This window comes from Tenrec ecaudatus, chromosome 11, assembly GCF_050624435.1.
Source record: "Tenrec ecaudatus isolate mTenEca1 chromosome 11, mTenEca1.hap1, whole genome shotgun sequence".
Classification (NCBI taxonomy): domain Eukaryota; kingdom Metazoa; phylum Chordata; class Mammalia; order Afrosoricida; family Tenrecidae; genus Tenrec; species Tenrec ecaudatus.
This window is the reverse complement of record NC_134540.1, coordinates 92884693-92907595: the sequence shown is the minus strand read 5'-3', so window position 1 is coordinate 92907595 and position 22903 is coordinate 92884693. Positions and strand designations below refer to the sequence as shown.

Sequence of the window (22903 nt, the reverse complement as noted above, 5' to 3'; positions counted from 1 at the left end):
TTAACGGCCTCATCTCTTTCGAGATGTAATCTTTCACTGAGCATCAGACTATACTTTCTGCAACACCTTAGGAGTAGGCCGCTGCTTGGTTTCAAAATCTCCCGGTTTTCCAATATTTACAAAAATAATTAATAATGCTTTAACAAGACGTACAGTGCAATAGTAGGTATCCTACCTCGTCGATCTTTACTTCCTCTGACTACAATTTTGCTGACATGTCTCTGTGAGTTTTCCACATGCATCACATTTTCTCAGTTCTTTGTGTTTTTTAAACTGCTGTTAAGTGTTGCAGATTACAGGGACACCCGTATAGGCTGGCAGTTAGTTGGCTTATTCTTCCTCAGCTCTGAAATACTTGGAAGAGCTGATGTTTTATCATCTGCCCAACCTTTCTTCATGGTCTGCTTTTGGGTTCTTAGATTGCATGAATAATTCTGGAAAAATATGCCTATATGTGCATATCATTGAAGGAGCTTCAAAAATGTATGGGGAAATTTCATTGTCTTTCAATGAGATATTTTGGTAAAGCGTTTGAAGCCCTGCAAAGGCTTACTTAATTCACAAAATTGTGAAGTTTTAGGGTCTGGTAATTTTGAAATCTGTAGGTTCGGCCATCTGGCTTGATATTTCTCCAGGCTTGGGTCTCAAGGTTTGTGTATCACAGAATTGGAAGGGTGAAGAGTCTGAGGGAGAGAGAGAGCTTTGCCAATCTACCTATTTTGGAGATACTACCCTTAAGGAAATTCCGTTTCCAAATGATGGACGAGGTTACAGTAGAGTGTATGATGACTATCACTCACCCTGTACTACCTTGTACTGTTTTACAGAACAGCAGCTAGTCTAGACTTACTAGGGCTGCAAGGCAGGGTGGTGAGGGTTTTTTCTGCTCTCCTAAGAGTTTTGCCTTTAGAATGTTTCTGTTGCTCTTTATTAGTGGAAAACATTTGAGTTTTCTTTCTCTGACACATTTCTGGCTTCACAGGTTCCAGCTTCCACAGTTTTACTGGATTTGATCAAGCCTCTAGGAACCAAATTTATGCAGAAAATGTACATTTCTGCATACCTTCGTAACTCACTACCCATTCCATCACCATTGAGTCCAACTCATAGAGATGCTGCAGGACAGAGCTGAACTGCTCCTCATAGTTTCTGAGGATGTACATTGTTATGCAAGCAGACAGCCTCATCTTTCTCACTCAGAGAAGCTGGTGGGTTTGAGCCACCAACCTTGCAGTAAACAGTCCAATGTATCCTCTCCCATGCCAGCAGTCTCCTTCATCCCTAACCCCAAACCCAACTTCATTGCTGTCAGGTCACTTCTGACTCATGGATATCCCACGCACCACAGAGCAGACATCCTCTATGAGGGGGTTTTCAGGTTTGTTTCTAATATTTGTGAGAAGGAGTAGTGCTTATGTATTTGGTTAAGTGTTCAGCTGAGAACGCAAAGGTTGATGGTTCAAACCCACCCCGTGTCTCTATGGGGAAAAGACCTGATCCTCTGCTTCTGTCCAGATGATAGTCAAAAAGCAAAAACAAACCCCCAAAATAATCTGGGCAGTTCTACCCAGTCACACGGGGTCATTCTGAGTTGGAATGGACTCAAGAACTTCTCAGTGTAATGTTTCTGGAAGCAGCTCACCAGGCCTTTCCGGTGTCACACTTCTTGAGCACAAACCATTTGTAGTAACAAGGACCTCTACACCTCTGTGTGACCTTGCAAGGCACCAGACATTCATGTTTAATTCTGTTTCCATATCATATTGGAGTTATCTCAGCTCCATGTCTCTCTCTAGATCCTTTGCTTTTGTGGTTGTTTAGGTTCTGGGAACATAAACCCTTTATATGATCGGTTGCCTACATTGTCTGTATTTGGTAAGTGATTAGTATGTGCTTGATGAAATAAGTGCAGAAACAAATGAAGAAAGGAGCCACCCCACACTGAAGCTATTGGCTGGATGGAATAATTAGTGTATCTAAATTAGAATCCTTCATGAAAACATGAAAGGTAAAAGCACACCATAGGACCTGCTAAATTTTTGTATAAAATATATGGGCCACTTGTTAACTTGTCCTTTCACAAGGAAGGGCACAGCTAAGGTAAGACCCAAGTTAAACAGTGTAAATATATTCTGGAACAGCCAGAACAGTTTATGCTTGCTTGTTTCCTGAGACATCATGTGCTCTTAGGTACCAGAAGCCTGTCACTGCAAGGGTACACAATGTTCAGTTGCTTGTCTCTATTCTGGAGACTAAATATGATAGAGGTGACTTGTACCCACTCAAGTTTGACTATCAGCCAAGTCATCATACTATGTGGCTTTTTATCCCAAACAGGTATTTGGACCAAACTGTGCAGGAAGATGTATCAACAAGAGAGCATTCTATGACCCGAGAGAAACTGGCTGTTTTGAAACAATCCCTGGCCGGAGTTGGTTTCAGTAATTTGGTAAGTCATGTAAATATTTCCCCGAGAAAGGCCAGCACCTACCAATTTATAAGTTAGTTATTCAAAGGATTTATGTTGCAGGCATTGTTATCAACACGGGTGGTGGTTCCGTGGTGAATAAGACACTGTCCCTGGCCTTACAGGTCCTAGAGCACACATCCTAATGAAAGAGAGAGAGAAGCAACAAAGCAATGCTTACAGATGACAGGAAAAACAGATAGATAGTGGCCAGCGAAAATGGTGTTATTTTCAAGAAAACCATTTCTTAAAAGGGCCACCTGAGGCAAACAGATCAAAAGACCTTTACATTGATGTCCCAAACAGAGACTGGTAGCTTTGAAGTAACTGAAGGGGAATGGATAGATAAAATCATATTGAGAATCACCTAGAAAAGTGTTCTTGCTTTATGAAAATGCTCTCTCAAACACTGTAACGATTCTTTTTATTCTTAAATAGTTACCACGTGTCTAGAAACAGCCAGGTACAAATCAAAATTAAAAACATCCAATGACCCCCTAGTTGAGCTGCTAATGTCAAGGTCATCCATGGAAAACAACTAGCCACTCCCTAGGGCAAAATAAAGCTTTCTATTCCGTTCAAGATGCACAGTCTGAGAAACCCAGCGAGGCAGCTCCACGCTGTCCTCCAGGGTCACGATCAGTGAGCGTCAATGCCAAGGCAGTGAGCTTGGATCCATGTATAATGTTAGATACTTGCAATGTGACTGAGGAAATAAATGAGATTTTAGTTAAGTTTAATTCATTTAGATAATCATATATGGTGAATGGCTACCATTTTATTCAGCTGAGGGCTAAGACATAACATAAGCTTGAGAGGCATCATTCAAAGTTTCCCATGTCTGTAGAGTTCCCTTATGGATGATCTCTGTGTTTTCCCCTCATTTAGTACGGAAGGGTAGTGAGGTAGTAGATTCTTTATCAAAAGTTAACATAAAGTTAATCCCAGATTTAAATATGTTACTGTATGTTAATATTTATTCAATAAGTGAGTTGGATGCCTTGGGTCTTTGTTGGTTCCCTGTCCATACAGATATATAATGAGGCAGCAAGTGGACAGGAATAAAAAGTGATGGGAAAGGGAAGGGTGAGGAGATGGGCAGCCGGTGGATATTGAGTTGATTCTGAGTCACAGCCACCCTGAAGGACAGAGCAGAAGTACTTCCTAAGGCTGTGTCTCTTCAAGGAAGCAGAGGGTCACCGCTGTGTCCCAGGGAGTAGCTGGTGGGTTTGGAAGGTCAATCTCTAGAGTACAAATGGAGCCTGGAAACACATTGCTACTAGCACTTCTTTTGAGTAGACAAGGCACTCATCTCTGGAGAAGTTTGCTTTATGACATTCAGAGCATAAATCTAGTAACTTGAAACCACACGGCAGCTGGCTTCCTTTTGCTCTCATGATCCAGTCTCTGTCTCATGTTTGCAACTCTCCCTCTGCCGTTTCATTTACAGCTATTTCTTTAAGGGCCATGAGAGCAAACTGATAAAAAAAACAAAACCCTTTTTATTCAACCCTCCCAATATGATGAACTTTACTGCTTTTAAAAAACTGGGAAATTAGTATATAGATTTTAGTAAGAAACAACTTTGCCAGAAAGAGCAAGGAGGCAAAGGACAGCTATAGAAGTTTAAATACAGGCATGTGCACATGTGAATATATATACATATATATGACAATAGGGAAATAGATATATGTACATAGTAAATGCTAAATATTTTTATTTTTAAACATTTTATTAGGGGCTCATGCAACTCTTATTACAATCCATACATATATATACATCAATTATATAAAGCACATCTGTACATTCTTTGCCCTAATCATTTTCAAAGCATTTGCTCGCCACTCAAGCCCTTTGCATCAGGTCCTCTTTTTCCCATTAAGGTAGCAGATGGACATTGGGCCCCTACTCAAGTACTCTCTCAATGCAAGAACACTTTGTTCTATTAACATGGCATTCTATGATGCTCACCTTCCCTACATGATCACCTAAGACAAAATGGGTGCATTAGCAAATGTGGTGAGGAAAGCTGATGGTGCCCGGCTATCAAAAGATACAGAGTCTGGGGCCTTAAAGGTGTGAAGATAAACAAGCAGCCATCTAGCTTTGAAGCAACAAAGCCCACATGGATGAAGCACACCAGTCTGAGTGATCATTAGGTATCAATAGAATCAGGTATCAGGCATCAGAAGGCCAAGAACAAACAGTCATTTCAATTTGAATGAGATGGGGGTAGAGGGTGGGGTGGGGTGGGGTGTGGAGACCCAAAGCCCATCTTTAGACATTGGACATCCCCTCACAAAAGAGTCACAAGGAAAGGATGAGCCAGCCAGGGAGCAGTATAGCACTCATGAAACATATATCATCCCTCTAGATCTTTAATGCTTCCTCCCCCTGACTTTTATGACCCCAATTCTATCTTCCAAATCTGGCTAGACCAGAGCATACATACAGATAATGGCGACTCCAGGGCAGATAAACCCCCAGGAACAATAATGGGAGTAGCAATACCATGAGTTAAGGGGAAGGTGTGGGGGAAGAGGGGGACCTCATAACAATAATCAATGTATAACTGCCTGCGTCGCCCCGCCAAGGGAGATGAACAACAGAAATGTGGGTGAAGGGAGACAAAAGCTGGTCTAAGATATGAAAATAATAATAATAATTTCTAAATTACCAAGCGTTCATGAGGGAGGGGAGGAGGGAGGATGCCGGATGGAGGAAAAGAATGAGGAGCTGATAACAAGGGCTCGAGTAGAAAGAAAATGTTTTGAAAAGGATGATGGCAATGTATGCACAAATGTGCTTGACATAATGGATATATGGATTGTTGCAAGATTCCCCAATAAAATGATTTTTTTAAAAAGAAGCAGCTCTGCCAAAATACCAGTTGATTGAAGACAGGGATGTTAAAATCCATGATTGATTCTCAAAGGCAGGGCAAGCAAAACAGACTTTCTGCCAGAGGTATGTAATAGAGAAGCTAATAACAGTTTTGTTAAAAGAAACATGTACTTTTGAACAAAATACTTGGAGAGGAACTTTTTCTAGTAGTACTTTAAAGTTGCTGGGATGAGGAAGCATGTCATTCACATAGGAGGAGTCATGTGATGCTTGGTAATATTTGTAGGGATGTGTTTGGAGGTTGATGAGGACATTGAATCACATTGTCAAGGTATCTTTGTGGTCCCTGGTGGAGGATCTCATTATAAAAAATTAAAAATAGCCTCTACCCTAACCCTTTAAAAAGAGACTTCCGAACAGGAGCACAGGGACACTTGATGAATGTTGGCACTTCTGTCTACACACTTTCATTGGACAGTGTGTCCTACAACAGTGCTTGCGTGCTGCGTCATGCTGCCAGGTGTGCCGCCAATCTTCCTGGAACCAGCGGGGTCAAGCCTTAGTGGCCAGGTGTCAGGAGGGCTTTCAGATGAAGGCAAATTAGGAAAAAGGAAGAGATAGCCTGCTTCTGAAAAAGTAGCCGCTGCAAAGATTTTGAATAAAACCGGGACATTGCCTGATACATTACCAGAAGATGAACACCCCAGGCTGGATGTTGCTCGGTATCACACAATGCAGAAAACATCAAAAGCCAAGAGATGGGATGCACAGACTCACTGTACCAAAGAGAGTTAGTTGACAGTCAGCCTTTAAAGAGATAGCATATGAGGGAGAATCCATGGTGTTAGAGAAAGACATCAAGGTGAAGGCCTTGGTGAAGGTGCAGGCTCCAGGAATTGACAGCATTGAAAGGTTTCAACACATAGATGCAACATTGGAGCATTTACTCATGTCTGCCATGTCATGGGGAGATGCCCACGTGTGTGCCCCTCCCAAGGAAGGCAGACCTAAGGGTATGCAGAAAGTAGCAAACAGCCTTGGTAATATCACATGAAAGTAAAATTCTATTGATAGTAACTACAAAAAGTACTGCTATAGTGCATTTCCAGGAAACAGCCAGAAATTCAAGCTGGGTTCACAAAAGGACTGTGATGAAGGACATCATCACTGAGTTCAGACAGATCCTGGCTGGAAGCAAAGGCCACCAGGAAGATACCCACCTATGTTTCCTCGACTATGCAAAGGCGTTCGGCTGTCTGGTTCATAAAGTAAGACTATGGATAAGATTGTGAAGAATGGGACTTCCGGTACACTTAATTATGCTCCTGTAGAACGCGCACATACGCCAAGAGGCTGTCATTTGAACGGAGTAAGACGTCCTGAATTGTTTAAAATCATGAAAGTCCTTATTGCATCCTTCCCCATACTTACTTAAACCGTGCACTGAACAAGTCATCTGAGACAGTGGGCTATGAAGAAGGAGGTGGCAGTAGGGTCAGAGGAAGTCACGTGAACAAGCTGTGACACGTGGATGACACAGGTTTTCGGATGGAAAGCTCAGAGGACTAGTCCTAATTACACATGACGACTTAATATAAGGAGCCCCAACCCTCAAAAACCGGACCGATAACCAACGTTATGATAAGTGGAGGAAGAGTGAAAATTGCCCAAACTTCAGTTAATTTGGATCCACAATTGATGCCCGTGGATTACCAGTCATGAAATCAAGTGACATATTGCATTGGGTACATTTGTTGCAAGAGAGGCTTTTGAGGTATTAAAAACAAAGATGTCACTTTGAGGACTGAGGTGCACCTGACTAAAGCCGTGGCACTTCGAGTCACCTGTGAAGCTGGACCATGACTCATGGAGACTGCAGAAGAGTTGATGTATTTGAATTTGAGTGCCGGTGAAGAATATTGAAATGACCAGAGAACACCCACATTGTTCTCTCCAGTCTAGCCAGAATGCTCCTGAGAAGCCAGACTGAAGAGCCTGCCTCATGTCATTTGCATATGCTCTCAGGAGACACCAGTCCCTGTAGAAGGACAGCTTACCCGGTAAGGCAGAAGGTCAGAATAAAAGAGGAAGACACTGAACAAGAGGGATGGCCAGAGCATGGGCGGAAAGAGCCAAAGCTGTGAGAACGGCGCAGGCTCCAGCCTTGCCTCACTCTGTCCACACTGGGGCTGAGTTGGGGTGGACTCAGTGGCACCTCGTAACTCATTCAGCACAGTCACAGCCACTCCCCGGGTACAGGGGCGTTGGGCACCACGAACGGACATGGTGAATAACAGCCAAGCCTTGTAATGGGAGTCATTTATTTTTGCTTCTATTGAAGGGACTGGGTGTCCCTAAATTCAAATGGAATTTGTAGAGACCGCTTCTTGATTCTTAAAGAAGACACAGAGAAATCATCCAGGAGAGGAAACCATCAAGGTTAGGCCTTAAATGTGCCCTAGGAGCCCCAGCCACGTGGATCCTTAGGCAGGTCAGGGACATGAGGGAAACTGACACGGCTCGGCCGAGCACTTCATCAGGGGCCAGAAGGGGACCGTGAGTGTGAAGGTTCCCTTTTCCTGGTAACAAACGCTTAGAAGGTGCATTTTTAGGATCCTCCAACTACCTTGGCCCTGGTATGACTACCGACCACGGGGCCTAGCACGCCAGTGTGCATCAAGAGCATGCTCAGTCAAGTCCCTGATGAGACCTCCCTTCCCTGGGATGGCCAAAGCCGTGATAGCGATCATGTTCTGCCAGAGGGCAATGTTCTTGAATTGCTGGTCAATGTTCAGCTGGAACTCACTGGAGGCTCAGTTGATGGGTAGAGTCAATACAGATTTAAGACTTCCCTTGTAAACATTACCTTTCCATAAATCCATTGCTCAGAATTTAATCTCTCATATATTCTCTCCTCTGATAATGGATTTTATTCATAATTCTTCTATCACCCTTAGGTCAGCGTGCTTTCTTCTGCATGGACTAGCTGGCACCTTCTCAGATGGTTTCTTGTGTTAGAACGAGCCTTTAAGGTCCCAGAAGTTGTGCTTTCTGTTCTCATCAGAACGACCTCCTTCATTCATGCGATTTGTCTTGATGTGCCATTGTCTAGTTAAAGACTTCATAAATGGGACTCTTTAAGTTGTATTTGAATTCAGGGTCTCCCCACTAAAACAAGTTATAACATTTAGCACATTATAAACTCTATTTGAGAGAAAGATGGGCTTTTGGTTTTTTATGTATTTTAAAAAATATTTTTATCATTTTATTAGGGACTCATACAACTCTTATCACAATCCATATATACATCCATTGTGTCAAGCATATTTGTACATATATTGCCATCATCATTCTCAAGACACTGCTTTCTACTTGAGCCCTTGCTATCAGCGCCTCATTTTCCCTCCCTCTCTGCTCCCCCTCCTCCCTGAATCCTTGATAATTTATTATTATTTTGTTATATCTTACACCATCCAACATCTCCCTTACCCACTTTTCCACTATCTGTCCCCCAGGGAGGAGGTTATATGTAGACCTTATAATCTGTTCCCCCTTTTCTCCCTCACCTTCCCTCCACCCTCCCAATGTAGCCAGCTACTCTCACCACTGGTACTGAGGTGTTTATCTGTCCTGGATTCTCTGTGTTTCCAGTTCCTATATGTGCCAGTGTACATCCTCCAGTCCAGCCGGATATGTAAGGTAGAATTGGGACCATGGTAGTGGGCGGGAGGAACTTTCAAGAACTAGAGGGAAAATTTTATATTTCATCGTTGCTATACTGCACCCTGACTGGCTCGTCTCCTTCCCACAGCCCTTCTGCAAGGGTATGTCCAATTTCCCACAGATGGGCCCTGGGTCCCCACTCTGCACTCCCCCTCATTCACAATGCTATGCTTTTTTGTTTGTTTGGTTTTTTTGTTTGTTTTTTAGTCTTTGATGCGTGATACTTGATCCCTTTGATGCCTCTTGATCTCACAGGCTGGTGTGCTTCTTCCATGTGGGCTTTGCGGTTTCTCAGTTAGATGGCCCCTTGTTTATCTTGCAGCCTATAGGACCCCAGATTTTGTATATTTTGACAGCTGGGCACCATCAGCTTTCTTCACTGCATTTGCCTATGCACCTGCTTTGTCTTCAGCATTTGTGTTGGGGTAGGCTGGTGTGCTTCTTCCATGTGTGTTTTGTTGTTTCTTAGCAAGATGGCCGCCTGCTTATCTTCAAGCCTTTAAGACCCCAGATGCTATATCATTTGATAGCCAGGCACCATCAGCTTTCTTCACCACTTTTGCTTATGCACCCACTTTGTCCTCAGCAATCAAGTCGGGACAGGCTGGTATGCTTCTTCTATCTGGGTTTTGTTGTCTCTCAGCTAGATGGTTGCTTGTTTATCTTCAGGTCTTTAAAACTTCAGGTGCTATATATTTTAATCAGTTATGGTCTGAGAAGCTCACAGGGGCAGTTCTACTTACCCTATAGGGTGGCTGTGAGTGTCATTGGCTCCACAGCATTGAGTTTTGTTGAGGTGCGTATAATCTATATTAAAGTTAGTTTTTAGAGTTTTGTTTCTGTTACTGAATCATATGATTTTTAAGGAGCTGTGCCTCCCTGGTGTAGTACTAGACTATTTAATAGAGAATGATTGAAATTTTGAAGTTCCCACATAGCTTAAGAAAGTAGGAAAATATGAAATTTTATGCAATATGATAAAGAGGGTTTGAAATGCTAATAATCTAGGTTGAGGGTTTCCAAGAACATTTTTAAGAAACACCCAAGTGATCAGGTTTTACATGTGGAAATCACACAGAGAGCTTCCTGAACACCCAGGGGTTCGACACTTTATGTATGAAGCATATAGGCCTTGTCCTTAAAACCACCACTACAGTAGTCCTGGCAGGATTGTATTTATTCCAAAAGAACAGAATAGGAAACAGATTTTGAAAGGTCACCGTATGCCCCTTTCCTTATACTTGTGATGCTATTTCATCACACCATACTAAATATTTATTACTTTATAAAAGCATCTTTAAAATCAAGCAATTTAAAAATTTTCATTCTTGCTACAAAATGACTACCCAGAGCCAAATACGAGGTCTAACTTATTCTTTTATGCAGTTTCAGATTCTCAGATACGCATTCTACAAACATCCTCTTATTTCCTGCTACCTTCTGCTCAAAGGCGGCTCTTGCCAACGTCTGTTTTTTTCTTTCAGTTTTCCTTAAAATACCTTAGAGATCAATTACCATTTTGTTTATCTAGCCTTAAACGTTTGCTTCATGCCTCCTTTTACTTTTCAGAAATAAAACATTTGTAAAAATCACATTAAGTTTTTCTTTAAAAATAAAAAGTATTACTAGAACATGGCCGGCATGATATATGTCCTCTAATAGGGACCCAAACCAAGTTCACGGCCATGGAGTTGATGCTGAAGCTTAGTGCCCCTAAAGGACAGGGTGGAACTGTACTGCACTCAGTACAGGTTTGAGACTTACAACATTTTAAAAAAGAAACCTTTATGAGCTAATTTTTTCATGACTCTATTCCCTCTACAATCTGATTGGCTATGTTTGAAGCGGGTCCTCACCAGCCACACCCTCATTTGCACTCTCTCCCTTTACAGGATAGTTGGTACAGATTGTTAGCTTGTAACAGCATAGCAAGTGCTCGCCTTTGTTTACACCAGTGGTTCTCAAGCTTCCTCATGCCGTGGCCCTTTAATGCAGTTCCTCATGTTGTGGTGACCCCCCAACCATAAAATTATTTTTGTTGCTTCTTCATAACTGTCATTTTGCTAGTGTTATGAATTGGGTGACCCCTGTGAAAGGGTTGTTCAACCCACAAAGGGGTTGCGACGCGCAGGTTGAGAACTGCTGATTTAAACCATTCCTGATCTTTGGTAAATGCAGCGTCAAGCCACATTTTCTTCCTTTGGGGATTATTAAATAGTTGCTTTCTCACTGAGAGTACATGATGCTTCTGTAAATAGTAAAAATGATCATTTGCCATAAATTGCTGTTTTTGCAGGGTGATGCATCCTAGAGGTGTGAGTTTTACTAAACGTTTGTCTATTTTGGTTTTGAGGGTGCCAGGGAATAAGCCTCATTAGTTTATTTCCCAGGTCCCTTGTGAACGATGAGGCTTGCTACTCTGATACAGAGCGGCAGTCTCAAACATGGACAGGAGAAGTCCTACCCTCTCCTGTAGGGTCCCCGTGAGTCAGAATGGACCCTGGTAGTGGGTTTGACTATCACGTTTGATTTCTTAATGGGATGGGACATATATCTTATCTCATTCGACTTTTACCAAAAGTTGGGCAGTTCATACCCACCTATTATTTTGCAAGAGAACGGTTGGCGGTCTGCTTCTTAAAGAATGTATTATTCTTAAATAATTTATCATCTCATCATTCTACGAAATTCTAAAGAAGTGCAGTCTTATAAATCCTGTGGTGCCATTGTACTGTCTTTATGGGGCTGCTGTGCATAAAAAGAGAACTCGGCAATAATGGGGTTTGTTTTGAGTGCTTTACTTGGATGTTACTTCTCTCAGGATGATTCCATGTGTGGGGGCTACTGCATTTTGGGGTCTTTAATTATATGCACTTCTCATGGGATCTAGAACAAGTGCAGAGTCCAGAGAGACATAGTGGTCGCACATAGTCCAGCAGCCAGGGTAGAGACCGGTATATGCATCAAAATTCTTATTTCTTAACACTGTTATAAATGCTTCTTAATACAGCATGCCTTTCATTATTGAAAATGCCTGGCAGCTAGCAAACAAAAAAACCAAGGCAGAAAACAATTGGGTTATGAAAGGGTTATTAAGGATCGGAAACACCAATTTAGAAAAGAAAAGTGCATTGCATTAGAAAGTTGTAATATTGTGCAGAGACTCATACTTCTATCAAATGTCCCAGTTTGAGAAAGAAAAAAGAAAAAATCACAGCCCCTCTACCTGTCTGTTGTGTTAACCTAATTTTCGGTTCTTAAAGAATTATCTGTTTTTGTCATTCATAGCAACCCTATTCACTTTATCTATTTGTAAAACATGTAGGAGGTGGAAAATCTGTTTGTGATTCTAGCAGCAATACTGCACATCGGCGACATTCGCTTCACCGCTCTGACAGACGCTGACTCAGCCTTTGTGTCGGACCTACAGCTTCTGGAACAAGGTCAGTAGAACAAGACCTTATGGCATTAACCTCCCTGACATGCAGTTTGTAAAAATGCCAGTAGATGGAGACATACTACAGAAGAGTCCGCGAAAATAACCCTTTTCTTTTTAAGGGGAAAAAAAACAAAAACACCTGTATCCACTTTACTCTTTTATTATAAATTGCCAAACGCATAATGAAGATGTGAATTTGTCTTATAATATCATAAAACCCATTGACAGTATTGAATCATCATCATTTGCTTGGGTTTGTTTATATTGTACTAAATATTCTCTACTCTCACACCTGGGACCCTGTCTGTTTTGGGGGGAGTTTGTTATTAACTGAATATCTAAAACCAAATATAAGATAAAGGTATTGCCCCAAATATCTTTTTCCTTTGAAGTTTTCTTGTTAGTCGCTCCCAGATTTCTTCAAAATACCTTCAAACCATGGACTGCCAATAAAAAACATATGACTGAATATCAAATTCATCTAGCCACGAATTGTGAGAAACGGTCTGAGTGGTGTTCAAGGACCGGAGGAAAATGACCTGGGTGATTCCATCACAGACCCCCAAGAGCTCATTTCCATTCTGAGTCTATCAACTGCTGCTTCACGTGTTGAATTTGGCAATGAAAGCAGTGGTTTATATTTATCTAAGACACTAAATGTTATAAAGTGTGATCATAGCGTACAATATTCTGGCTGTCGAAAACATGCGCTCACTTTACATTTCCCATTGTGCTTTAACTTTAGTAGCTGAGAAGTTACAAGTATCAACCGATGAACTGGCTTCAGCTTTAACCACAGACATCCAATACCTTAAAGGTAAGTTTTCTTTATTCTCATTTTCACCACTCTATAATATTTTAGCTTCCCTAACATATGGGAATTAAACAGAGCTTTGTCTTACTCTTTCCAGTCAGATGCTTTTTTTAAATGAAATGAATGTCAAATGAAAAACAAAGTAATTAACCTGCATGATGTGAACCCTGAAGGATAAACTATGTGTATTCTTGAGAGTCACTTCGTTGAACTGGTTACCTTTGGGGAGAGAAGCGTGTAGCCAGGGGGTGAAGTTACTTGTCTACTTTCTCAGTCATTAAAAAAAAAAAAGCCATCAATCCAAGAGGATTTATTCAGCAGAAAGTTGGTTCTATTTGTATGTGCAGTTGCGTGCTGCCCCCATAATGCCTTCTTCTGTAAAGAGCTAGCCTCCTCCTGCGACTCCATTCATCTTCGTAAGAGCGAGGGGACTGGAGATGTTTAACTTGATGGGCATCCTGCCGACCGCTGTAGATGTTATCCTTTTTACTTCTCACAGATCACTATGAAGTGGGCGTAACGATTTCCATTTCCACGAATGAGAAAGTGAAGATCCCAAGAGTGTAAATAACATGGGCTGCTGAATCCCTAGCAAGCCGTGTGGTTGCACTTAGAAGCTGAAGCTACCTGAGTCCCAAACTCACAGGCTTAATCCAGGGCCATATGCTTCTCTCCGGAGTGGACGAGGAAAGGGATTCTTCCGCATGCGCATCACATATTCATTAGAAGCCATTGCCCTAAACCACCTTACTGTGTGTCATGTTTTGGAGGTCTCCCCAGATAGCTGCTAATCATTTTCTCTAATTTCTTTTACCTACCCTCCCTACTGGATTCCCCTGCGGGACCATAGCCCGGTGGCTTATACATCTTACTACATCCCTGTTCCCAGTATGTCCATTCTGAGTTTCCTAACTTAATCTCTCCCTGCATTATCTACTCAGTTGCCTGGGACTCATTCTTGGTACTTCCATCATTGTATAGGTCAGATACATACGTGTCAAATCTGTCCCATCAAGATCACACTAAAAAAACTGCCCTCTCTTCATTACAATTACCTTTGCCTTAGTTTACCCTTCATTCCCTGGAATGTAGGAAGGCCTCCTGGCTGTTTTTCTTTAGTTTTGTTTTTGTGGTCTTACTCGTTTTACTTTTCTTACACAATGCTTCAGGAAGTATCTCTCTGAATTAAAATATGATTTTCATCTCTGAACATCAACCCATCAAAGATGCTCTGATTCCTTTAGAGTAAAGGGATGACATGACATTGTGATGCCCTCATGTTAGGATGGCATCCCACATCTTTTAGTTGCTCCTGGGTACCGCAGAGTGAAGCCCTCCACTGCTAGCTGAAAGGTTGATGGTTCAAATCCATGAAGAGATATCTCCAAAGAGGGCGGGATCTGCTTGCCCAAGGCCACAGCCTTGCCGCCCTTCAACTCTATGGCCTTAGATCGCTTAAGAGCTGGAACCAGCAATGGACAACAATAGCATGTACTTTATGATTGGGGCCTCTTTAATATTTATGTTTCATCTACAGTCATTTCTCCAGCAGCACTCTTGCCCCTACTAAAACTTAAGCTTCCCGAAATTGTCCAAATAAGAACACATTATCCTTTTTCATTCCTTTGAGGAAAATGAAACATCACTAATAGATGCTAGCAATCCCATTTAAACGTCCCGTTGTCCCCTTGCTGTCATTGTTAGATGCCATCGAACTGGCTGTGACTCATAGCCACCCCAGTGCACAGCAGAAGTGAACATCCGGACCCTGCTCCATTCTCACCAGGTCCTAACGCGTGAGCCCCTTGTGGCAGCCACTGTGTCAGTCCATCTTGTCAAGGGCTGCCTTCTCTGTTGCTCGACTTTCCTAAGCATGATCTGCTTATCCAGAGAAAGGTCTCGGTTGATCACATGTCAGGAAAAAAAAATGTCACCCTTGCTTCTAAGGAGGATTTTGGTTGTATTGCTTCCAAGACAGCTGAGTTTGTTCTCTTTGCAGTTTGTGGTAGGTCTTGGTCTCTGCCAGCATGAGAATTCATACACGTCAATTCTTCTTCAGTCTTCCTTATTCAGTGTCTAACTTTCACATGCGTATGAGGTGATGGAGGATGTCATGACTCAGATCGCTTCAAAGAGTTCTGGTGTGGAAGATGGACTCCTCAGAATGCATCATTTGCTCTCTCGACTGCTGCTTCCATGAACATGGATTGTTCAGTCAAGCAAGACGAAATTCTTGACAACTTGAATCTTCTCTCCGTTTATCATGATGCTGCTTATTGGTCCAGTGGTGAGGATTTGGGCCTTCTTTACACTGAGTTGTAATCCACACGAAAGGCTGAAGTTCTTGACCTTCATCAGCATGTGCTATAAGTCCTCTTCACTGTCAGTGAGCCAGGTGGGGTCGTTTGCACACAGCAGTTGTTCATAAGACTTTCTCCACTTCTTCTTCATATGGTACAGCTTCTCTGATTAGTTGCTCAATTAAGTAATCAAATTGTGGGGCTGAAGAGGGATATTGGACATGCATGGACTGGTGAAAGGACAAACTGATCCGTCATGGAAGAAGTACATTATGTGTACAAATTATGATGTGGAATTACGACTTGTTCTTTTTGGTACAGTGACTCTGTATTCTTTCTATCTTCTTCTGGTGATTCCTGCATCATTCAATATTTTTGTCCATGCAATTTTTCAAAATTGCAACTTAAAGCTTGAATATTTTCTCTTCGTTTTTTTTTTAATTTTAAGATGTTCTGAGAGTGCTGTGCCTTTTGGTGTTCTAATCTGCATATTTCATATAATACGCTGCTTTGTCTTGTTGAGCTACCCTTTGAAATTTCCTTTTCAGCCCTTTGACCTTATCATTGCTTCCATGTGCCTTGGAAACTATGATTAAGAGCAGGTTTCCATCTCTTCTGACATTGACTTTGACTTACTCGTTCTCACCTATCTTTGTGATGACCTTGTGCTTTCTTCATGTCAGATGTTCTTGGTGCCCTCCCACAGCTCGACAAGTCTTCTGACGCTGTTGTTGAATTAATCAATTCAGGTGTTCTTGAAATTTAAGGAGTGTAAACTCAAGGTCATATTTCAGCTCTGTTGAACTTGTGTTAACTTTCCCGCTTAGCCACTTACAAAACTAATTTCTTTATGGCACGTTGAAACTTCTCAATTATTTTGATGCTTGGTTCTTGATTTTCTACATATTCAGGGCCATATAAATGTTTTTACTGCCACCCTTGTATTAAACCACCGTAGTGACTTTGAACTTGAAGCATTATCTCCTTGCTCAGCTGCTCTCCAGAAGAAATTCTTTTTCTCCAACCGAACAACTGCCTCCACTTTCTTGTCACACAATCCGGATCCTTTTCCTTTATTCCTTGCCAGATTGGGATGCCAGGCTAAGCCAGTTCAGCAAGGCCCTCCCTAACATCTGGACTCTCATTTCCTCACCAATGTCTTTCTGTCTGGTCTAAACCATGCCCACTCTTTTATTTTTAATGCCCTTGGTTTCCTCTCTAAAGATGCCTGATTACTTGATTTTGCAATTACCACTTCTTTGAGAGTGATGTAAAAAACTCAACCTTATGGTGAAATCTTGATTCTGACCCTCATACCTATATTGTGGTCATGAGACGACTAAGTTTCCAAATGGACCAAGAAGTTCCATGTCCAAACCGGTTAATTGTTATCAGCAAACTTGCTCACAGGGGCCTGCTGAAAGTCGTTTACCAAGTGAGAAGAAATCATTTCACCTACATGACAGTAAAGACAGTGGTCTGTGTTTGTAATGAATATGATTGAAATAGAAAGAATACTCCTTTTAGGATAAAGATCTGATCAAACCTGGCAGAAAAGTCACAGACTCATACTGACTATTTTTTATGAGCCGTTGTTAGTGTGTACGTGTCTGAAGGACAAATAGAATGTGGCTAGTTTGACTTGATTCTACATGAAGGAATTGTTACCCTGTCATGTCCTCCCCCTTCTCTACTGTTTTAGGAGATACGATTATACGACGGCATACGGTAGAGACTGCTGAATTTTACCGAGATCTCTTGGCCAAGTCCCTGTACGGTCGTTTGTTCAGCTTCCTGGTGAATACCATGAATTGCTGCCTTCACTCTCAAGAAGAGCACATCAGGTAAGCCATGATGGGACACTGTCGTCTCCAGTTTAAATGTAGAACTCTTAAAGCTATTTTGTGATGCAGTCTGACCCATAAAAGTCAACATTTCTTTTTAATAGGTGATTTAATTTAAAGTACTTATTTTTCTCTATGGTTTAGCTCACCTCCACACACACTATTAAAAATCCATGAGTGAATTAGCTTTCATGCATAACTATGCCCATGTGGTCTATCTAGACCAAAGGCATACCTCTGTTCCAAGAGCCATCAAAATTGAAACCATAGAAAACCCAAGAATATCAAAAGCACTCCAATTATCTGAGCATTCCATGTTTCTGTCATAACTTATGTGATGCATTTGACACATTTAAGATCCATATTCTTTTCTTTTCTTATTTTTGTGTATTATTTGACAAAAGTTCTCTATGAAATTATTTTAGATCCTAGCCTTAGTCACCTTTAAGCAGTAGCTTTTCAGGCCTATTTGACCATCTAAAAATGATAGCTCTTCGTGGGATTTTGTGAATGGAAAGCTTTTTTAATATTCTTGTCACCCTGGAACAGCCCACAAAATTACTTCAGGAAACTTAACACATCTTCTTGCCTTTGAAGGAAACCTTTGCAGAAGCCTTTGATATGCCTATAGATTCTTAACCAAATTCCTGAAATGTGCTGTTTCTGGGGATTTCCTAGAAATACTAGAACTAACTATCATTTATTCTTAAATGTAGACATCTCAGAAGATTTCAAGGGCAAAGGGACATTAAAATTCTCATTAAAATGTCCACATATAAAATCTCATTGCATATATATCAGAATTTATAACCATGCTGGCTAGTGCGGAGTCTTGATTTTGTTAATAGTTCTTGTATCACTTAATTTTGTATTTTCTTTGAAGTATAATGAGAATTCAAAAAATGATATTGCAATGCTCAGCCTACCAAACTAACCATGTATAAAATTATTCAGTTTTGTTAAAAATGACATTAGTTATTTCCATTTTCAACGAGTTGCCTAGATTGATATACACATTTAATGAACTAAAGGTGATATACACATTTAATGAGCAATTGGATAAGAACATGGATCCATAGGAATCGTTGTTAGGTGCCATGGAGCGCCATGCACAAGTTATTCGAAATATCGACAGTCCACGGGTTATGGATGGCATCTGTGCCTACACATGCCTGTCCATGGGATTTTGGGGTAAATAGGAACAGGATCTGAGTGAACCCTATTGTAATGCAAGAAGGAGGTTTGGGTAATTACTGGTTGGGCTGCTCACTGCCAGGAGAGCAGTTTGAAGCCACCCTCCACTCCCTGGGAGACAGACAGGTCAGGCTCCCTCTGGCTCCTGAAGCGTGAGGACCTTGGGCGTTCAATGGGGAGCGGTGCTCTTCAGTTCTCTTGCACTCAGAGCGTGAACAGACTTCATGGTTGTGAGTTTGGTTGTGAATTTGGTTTAGTGCAAGAAAAGGCTCAAAGCCCTTTCAATGATTTAAAATCTTCAAGAGCAGCAAATAAAGATGATTGTGGTGATTGATTTCTTGCTAGTAGGGATCTGTTCCATCAAAGTCAGGGCAAAGGTGTATAACCTTAAAGGGCAAGGAGGAGCATCCAGAAGCTGGAGAGCAGTAGGTTGGAGAATTCACTATACTTCTCACTCATTCAAATTCAAAAAATCCTTAACATGCTTTAGATTTGCATACCAATTGAGTCACAGAGAGACCTTGCAAATCTGAATAATCTTAGAATATTTTTTAAAAATCATTTAAAACCCCCATTTGTTAAAAGGAATTACAATTATATCAGATAAGATAATTTTTTTAAATCTCTAATATTTTATTCAGCAAGTTACCATGATGCTGATGGTATAGGGCTATTTTTCACACAACACATTTTTTGGGGTAAAATTTGCCAGAGGGTATAAATATAAAGAAGATATGGTCTAGTAAGTTATAAAGTGAAGACAAGTGAAATTCAAGTACACAGAATGTTTTCACTTTGAATATTGAATTCATTACTGGACCGTGGCAGAATCGGCATAAGATTTTCATATTACCAATAATGCCATGGGATCTTAAAAACTGGAGTTTCTCTATGTAGATTCCAAATAGAATTATTTTTATATTTGGAAACTCTAAAGGGATGCATGTGAAGTTGGTGTTCAGCTAATGAAGGTGGTCAAAAGGGTTGACTATGTTTTTTTCTGACCCTAATCGAGTCAGGAAAACTTACGTGTTGACATGTATGTGGCTTTTGTCTGCTCTTTCCTTGACTCCTGAGTGACTAGCTGACCTGAGGGTTACAAGCTAGACGGCCTACAAGAGAAGGACTGCTTCAGGATGTTTACTCTAAAAAACAAAAAAGTGAAACACATTAAACTTCATGTATCTTGCTTAGATTTAAAATGATTTGGTCCAAGATAGTGAAATGGAATAAAAATAATAATAATGACTTAAATACAGTAAGAACTTTATTAAATACAAAATATGTGCATATAACCTATAGTCCCAATTGAATCTGTTCCATTACTGAAAATCACATTTGTGGAAGGAACCAAGACAGGAATGTCCCTTCTGATGCTGATAAGTTCCATAAAAACAGTTTTATTGTTTTAACTGTTATACAAAACCATTTTTCCTAAATTATAAATTTCTGACTTCTAAAATAACTAATCTTGTATATATATTCTAAAATAACAGATCTTATATATAGTATATATATGTATGCAAATATCTTTACTGGATAAATTGTTAGTATAAGCAACTATAATTCAAGTATAATTCTACTCCTTCTGCCAGTACTTGATCTCGTGGTACACCAACCGACTTTCAGTCATCAGATAGAAGTACCTTCAGGGGGTTTCCTAACTACTTCTCTATTGCTGAATAGTTATGTAAAGAGAGAGAGAGAAGAAGAAATATAGCTCCCATCAAGTCAACTATAACTCAGGATGCCCTTAAGTACAATAGAACAAATTAATTCTGGTTCTAGGTTCTCCGTATAGTATGCAGCGTGTTTGAGTCCAACCTTGAAGCCAATGTGCCCGTCTAGCTCACAGAGGGTATTGTCTCCCTCGCTGGCCTCCCTTCCACAGCTGATGTCCTTATCCAGCATTTTACCCTCCTGATGATGGACGGGAAGCATGCAAGTTGAACAATCATGCACAGGCATCCGTAGGGTTTTCGTTGGCTAATTTTCTGAAGAAAAACATCACTCCTTTCCGGCTTGTCTGAGCTCGGAACTTCTGCTCAAAACTCTCCACGGTGACATTTAAAATACCACTGGAGCCCCTCCCAACATCATAGCAACATGAAAGCCACCGCAGTGTGAAATTGCCAGGGGGTATCCTTGCTCCTAGTTTGCTTTGCATACCCAGATGTTCAAGTTTGTTTCCTGTTACTATGGCTTGTAGGATGGGACCGGATAGCACCCATTTTTATTCCTGATTCTTAATCAATGGATCAATCAGACAATTCAGGGGGTATTGAGAAATAACATAACACACAAGGTACGCAGGGCCCTAAATATCATTCTGAGTCAGTTGTTTCTGACAACTACCTGCCAGAGTTAGATGGCAGTTCCCACCCAGGCCTAGTTAGCACTGAAAGGGGAGAGTGTCCATCCACAGCCTGGACCATCAGAGGTGGCCACAGCTCTTTGAGAGCATGGGAGAGGACAGGGCTGAGTGATTCTTGTCCATTTTCTCCCAGTTCTCCAGTCCAGTAAGACACTATTCAGATGTCAGGAGCATTGCAGCTAGAGGATTGTCCTAATCATGAAAGAGTATTAATCTAGAATTGATAGACTTGAACGACTGAGGGCACCTTCCATCAAGTGTATCAGCTTCGTGACTATTATTTTGAATGATTTCAGTCTTATTCCTGAGGCTGTTTTCAAGGGCATGTAGCTGAATTGCTCTGTCTGTGAGATATATGTGATGTCCTTATAGCTTACTGATAACTTGTTTTCAACTAACATTAAAATTGTAGTATTAAAAATAAAATATTATTTTAGCACTATTTCAAGTCACTTGTAAATAAAAAAAACACACAATCGTTTTTACATTTTCTCTGACTTTTCTTTTTCGTTTGACCCAGCACTTCTGAATCGTCAAGTGATGTTCAATGACTAATGGAGATAGGGATAAACAAATTTTTGTTTGAACCTTGTGTTAGGGTGGGTGCTTTTGAGAAGCAAAAACAAGCGAGAGAGCGATATTTCTATAGAGATCTACTTGGAAAGAATAGTGGACACAATTTCAGAAGCATGAAAGCACAGCCCAGTTGAAGCTTATAAGTGAGCTATGACTCAAGAGGTTTCTCTTAACTCACACAGGGATTGGGGCAGGGGCTGATCAAGCAGGAAGCAGAAAGACAAAAGCAGGTAACTGGCTGGTGGCTGCAGAAATGGATGATCCAAGGTCAGACACACCTAACTACAGATTCCAATAAATTCAAGGTTTACATGCCAGACAATGGCTCAGGTGATGGCATCTCATAGCTCCCAAGGTCAGCGGGGACTATGGTGGGCCATTGGCTGAAGTCTAAAGAATTGGAGGTCGATGAGTCAAAAGCAAGACCCATCCACAAGCAAAAAAAGCTCTCTGTAGCACCTACTCATATAGTAAGTAGATCACACCAGAGAGGAAACTTCATGAGGGAAGTGACTGAGTCAGAGGCTTGCATCCCATCTCCATATGCTTACAACAGACTGAATGGTAACTGGAAGGTCCGCTACAGAGATGATTTTGCTCTGCTATGTAATGGTGAAGTACTAGGCCTTTCTTGCCTAACGGCTGAGAATCCTGGCCAAGCCAAGAATAACATTCACAATTACAGACCATGTGATGATGTAAGCCTTTGATTCTAAGGTATAGAGTAGTATATCTTCATATGTGGAAAATAAGCCGCTACTGGTGGACACTGAAAATTCAATTTTCTTACATGACCATTTCTTTTTCTCATGAGTCCAAATGGCGATAGTCTACTTTCCAAATGATGTACTAAATCTCCTGAAGGATTGGTCATCGTGTTAGGGATGTTTCATTGTTAATACTAATCAGAAAAAAGGTTGTATTCCTGAATACTCGTTTCAGGGAGTTCTATGACGATTCCCAGGATCTCCTTTCCTGCACTTTTTAATTTATTTTTTAATTAAAAGATGATTTTATTGGGACTCCTACAGCTCTTTTCCCAATGCATACACCAATTTCATCAGGCATGTTGCGCATATGTTGCCTTCATTCTTTTCTAGACATTCTACTTTCTACTTTTTGAGCCCTTGGTATCAGCTCCTCTTTTTCTCCCATCCCCACACCATAACCCCTTGAGAGATTGTCAATTATTATTTTCATATCTTACACCAACTGCTGTCTCCCTTCCCCCATGTTTTCTGTTATTCTTGCTCCTGGAGAGGGGTGTATGGTTATGTGGCATTCACTGCAATCAGTCTCCCGGTTACTCCTCTCAGCATCCCCCACCC

The 22903-nt window shown here is 41.1% G+C and overlaps 1 protein-coding gene across 1 annotated transcript in view; it reads left to right on the top strand.

Annotated features, from left to right (window-relative positions):
* MYO16 (myosin XVI) overlaps positions 1-22903 on the top strand; it is a 599120-nt gene that overhangs the window by 301079 nt on the left and 275138 nt on the right. Inside the window, exons 16-19 of the mRNA XM_075562598.1 lie at positions 2338-2449; positions 12360-12477; positions 13219-13290; positions 17290-17431. Coding sequence (XP_075418713.1) covers positions 2338-2449; positions 12360-12477; positions 13219-13290; positions 17290-17431 — 444 coding nt within the window. The remainder of the gene's footprint in view (positions 1-2337; positions 2450-12359; positions 12478-13218; positions 13291-17289; positions 17432-22903) is intronic.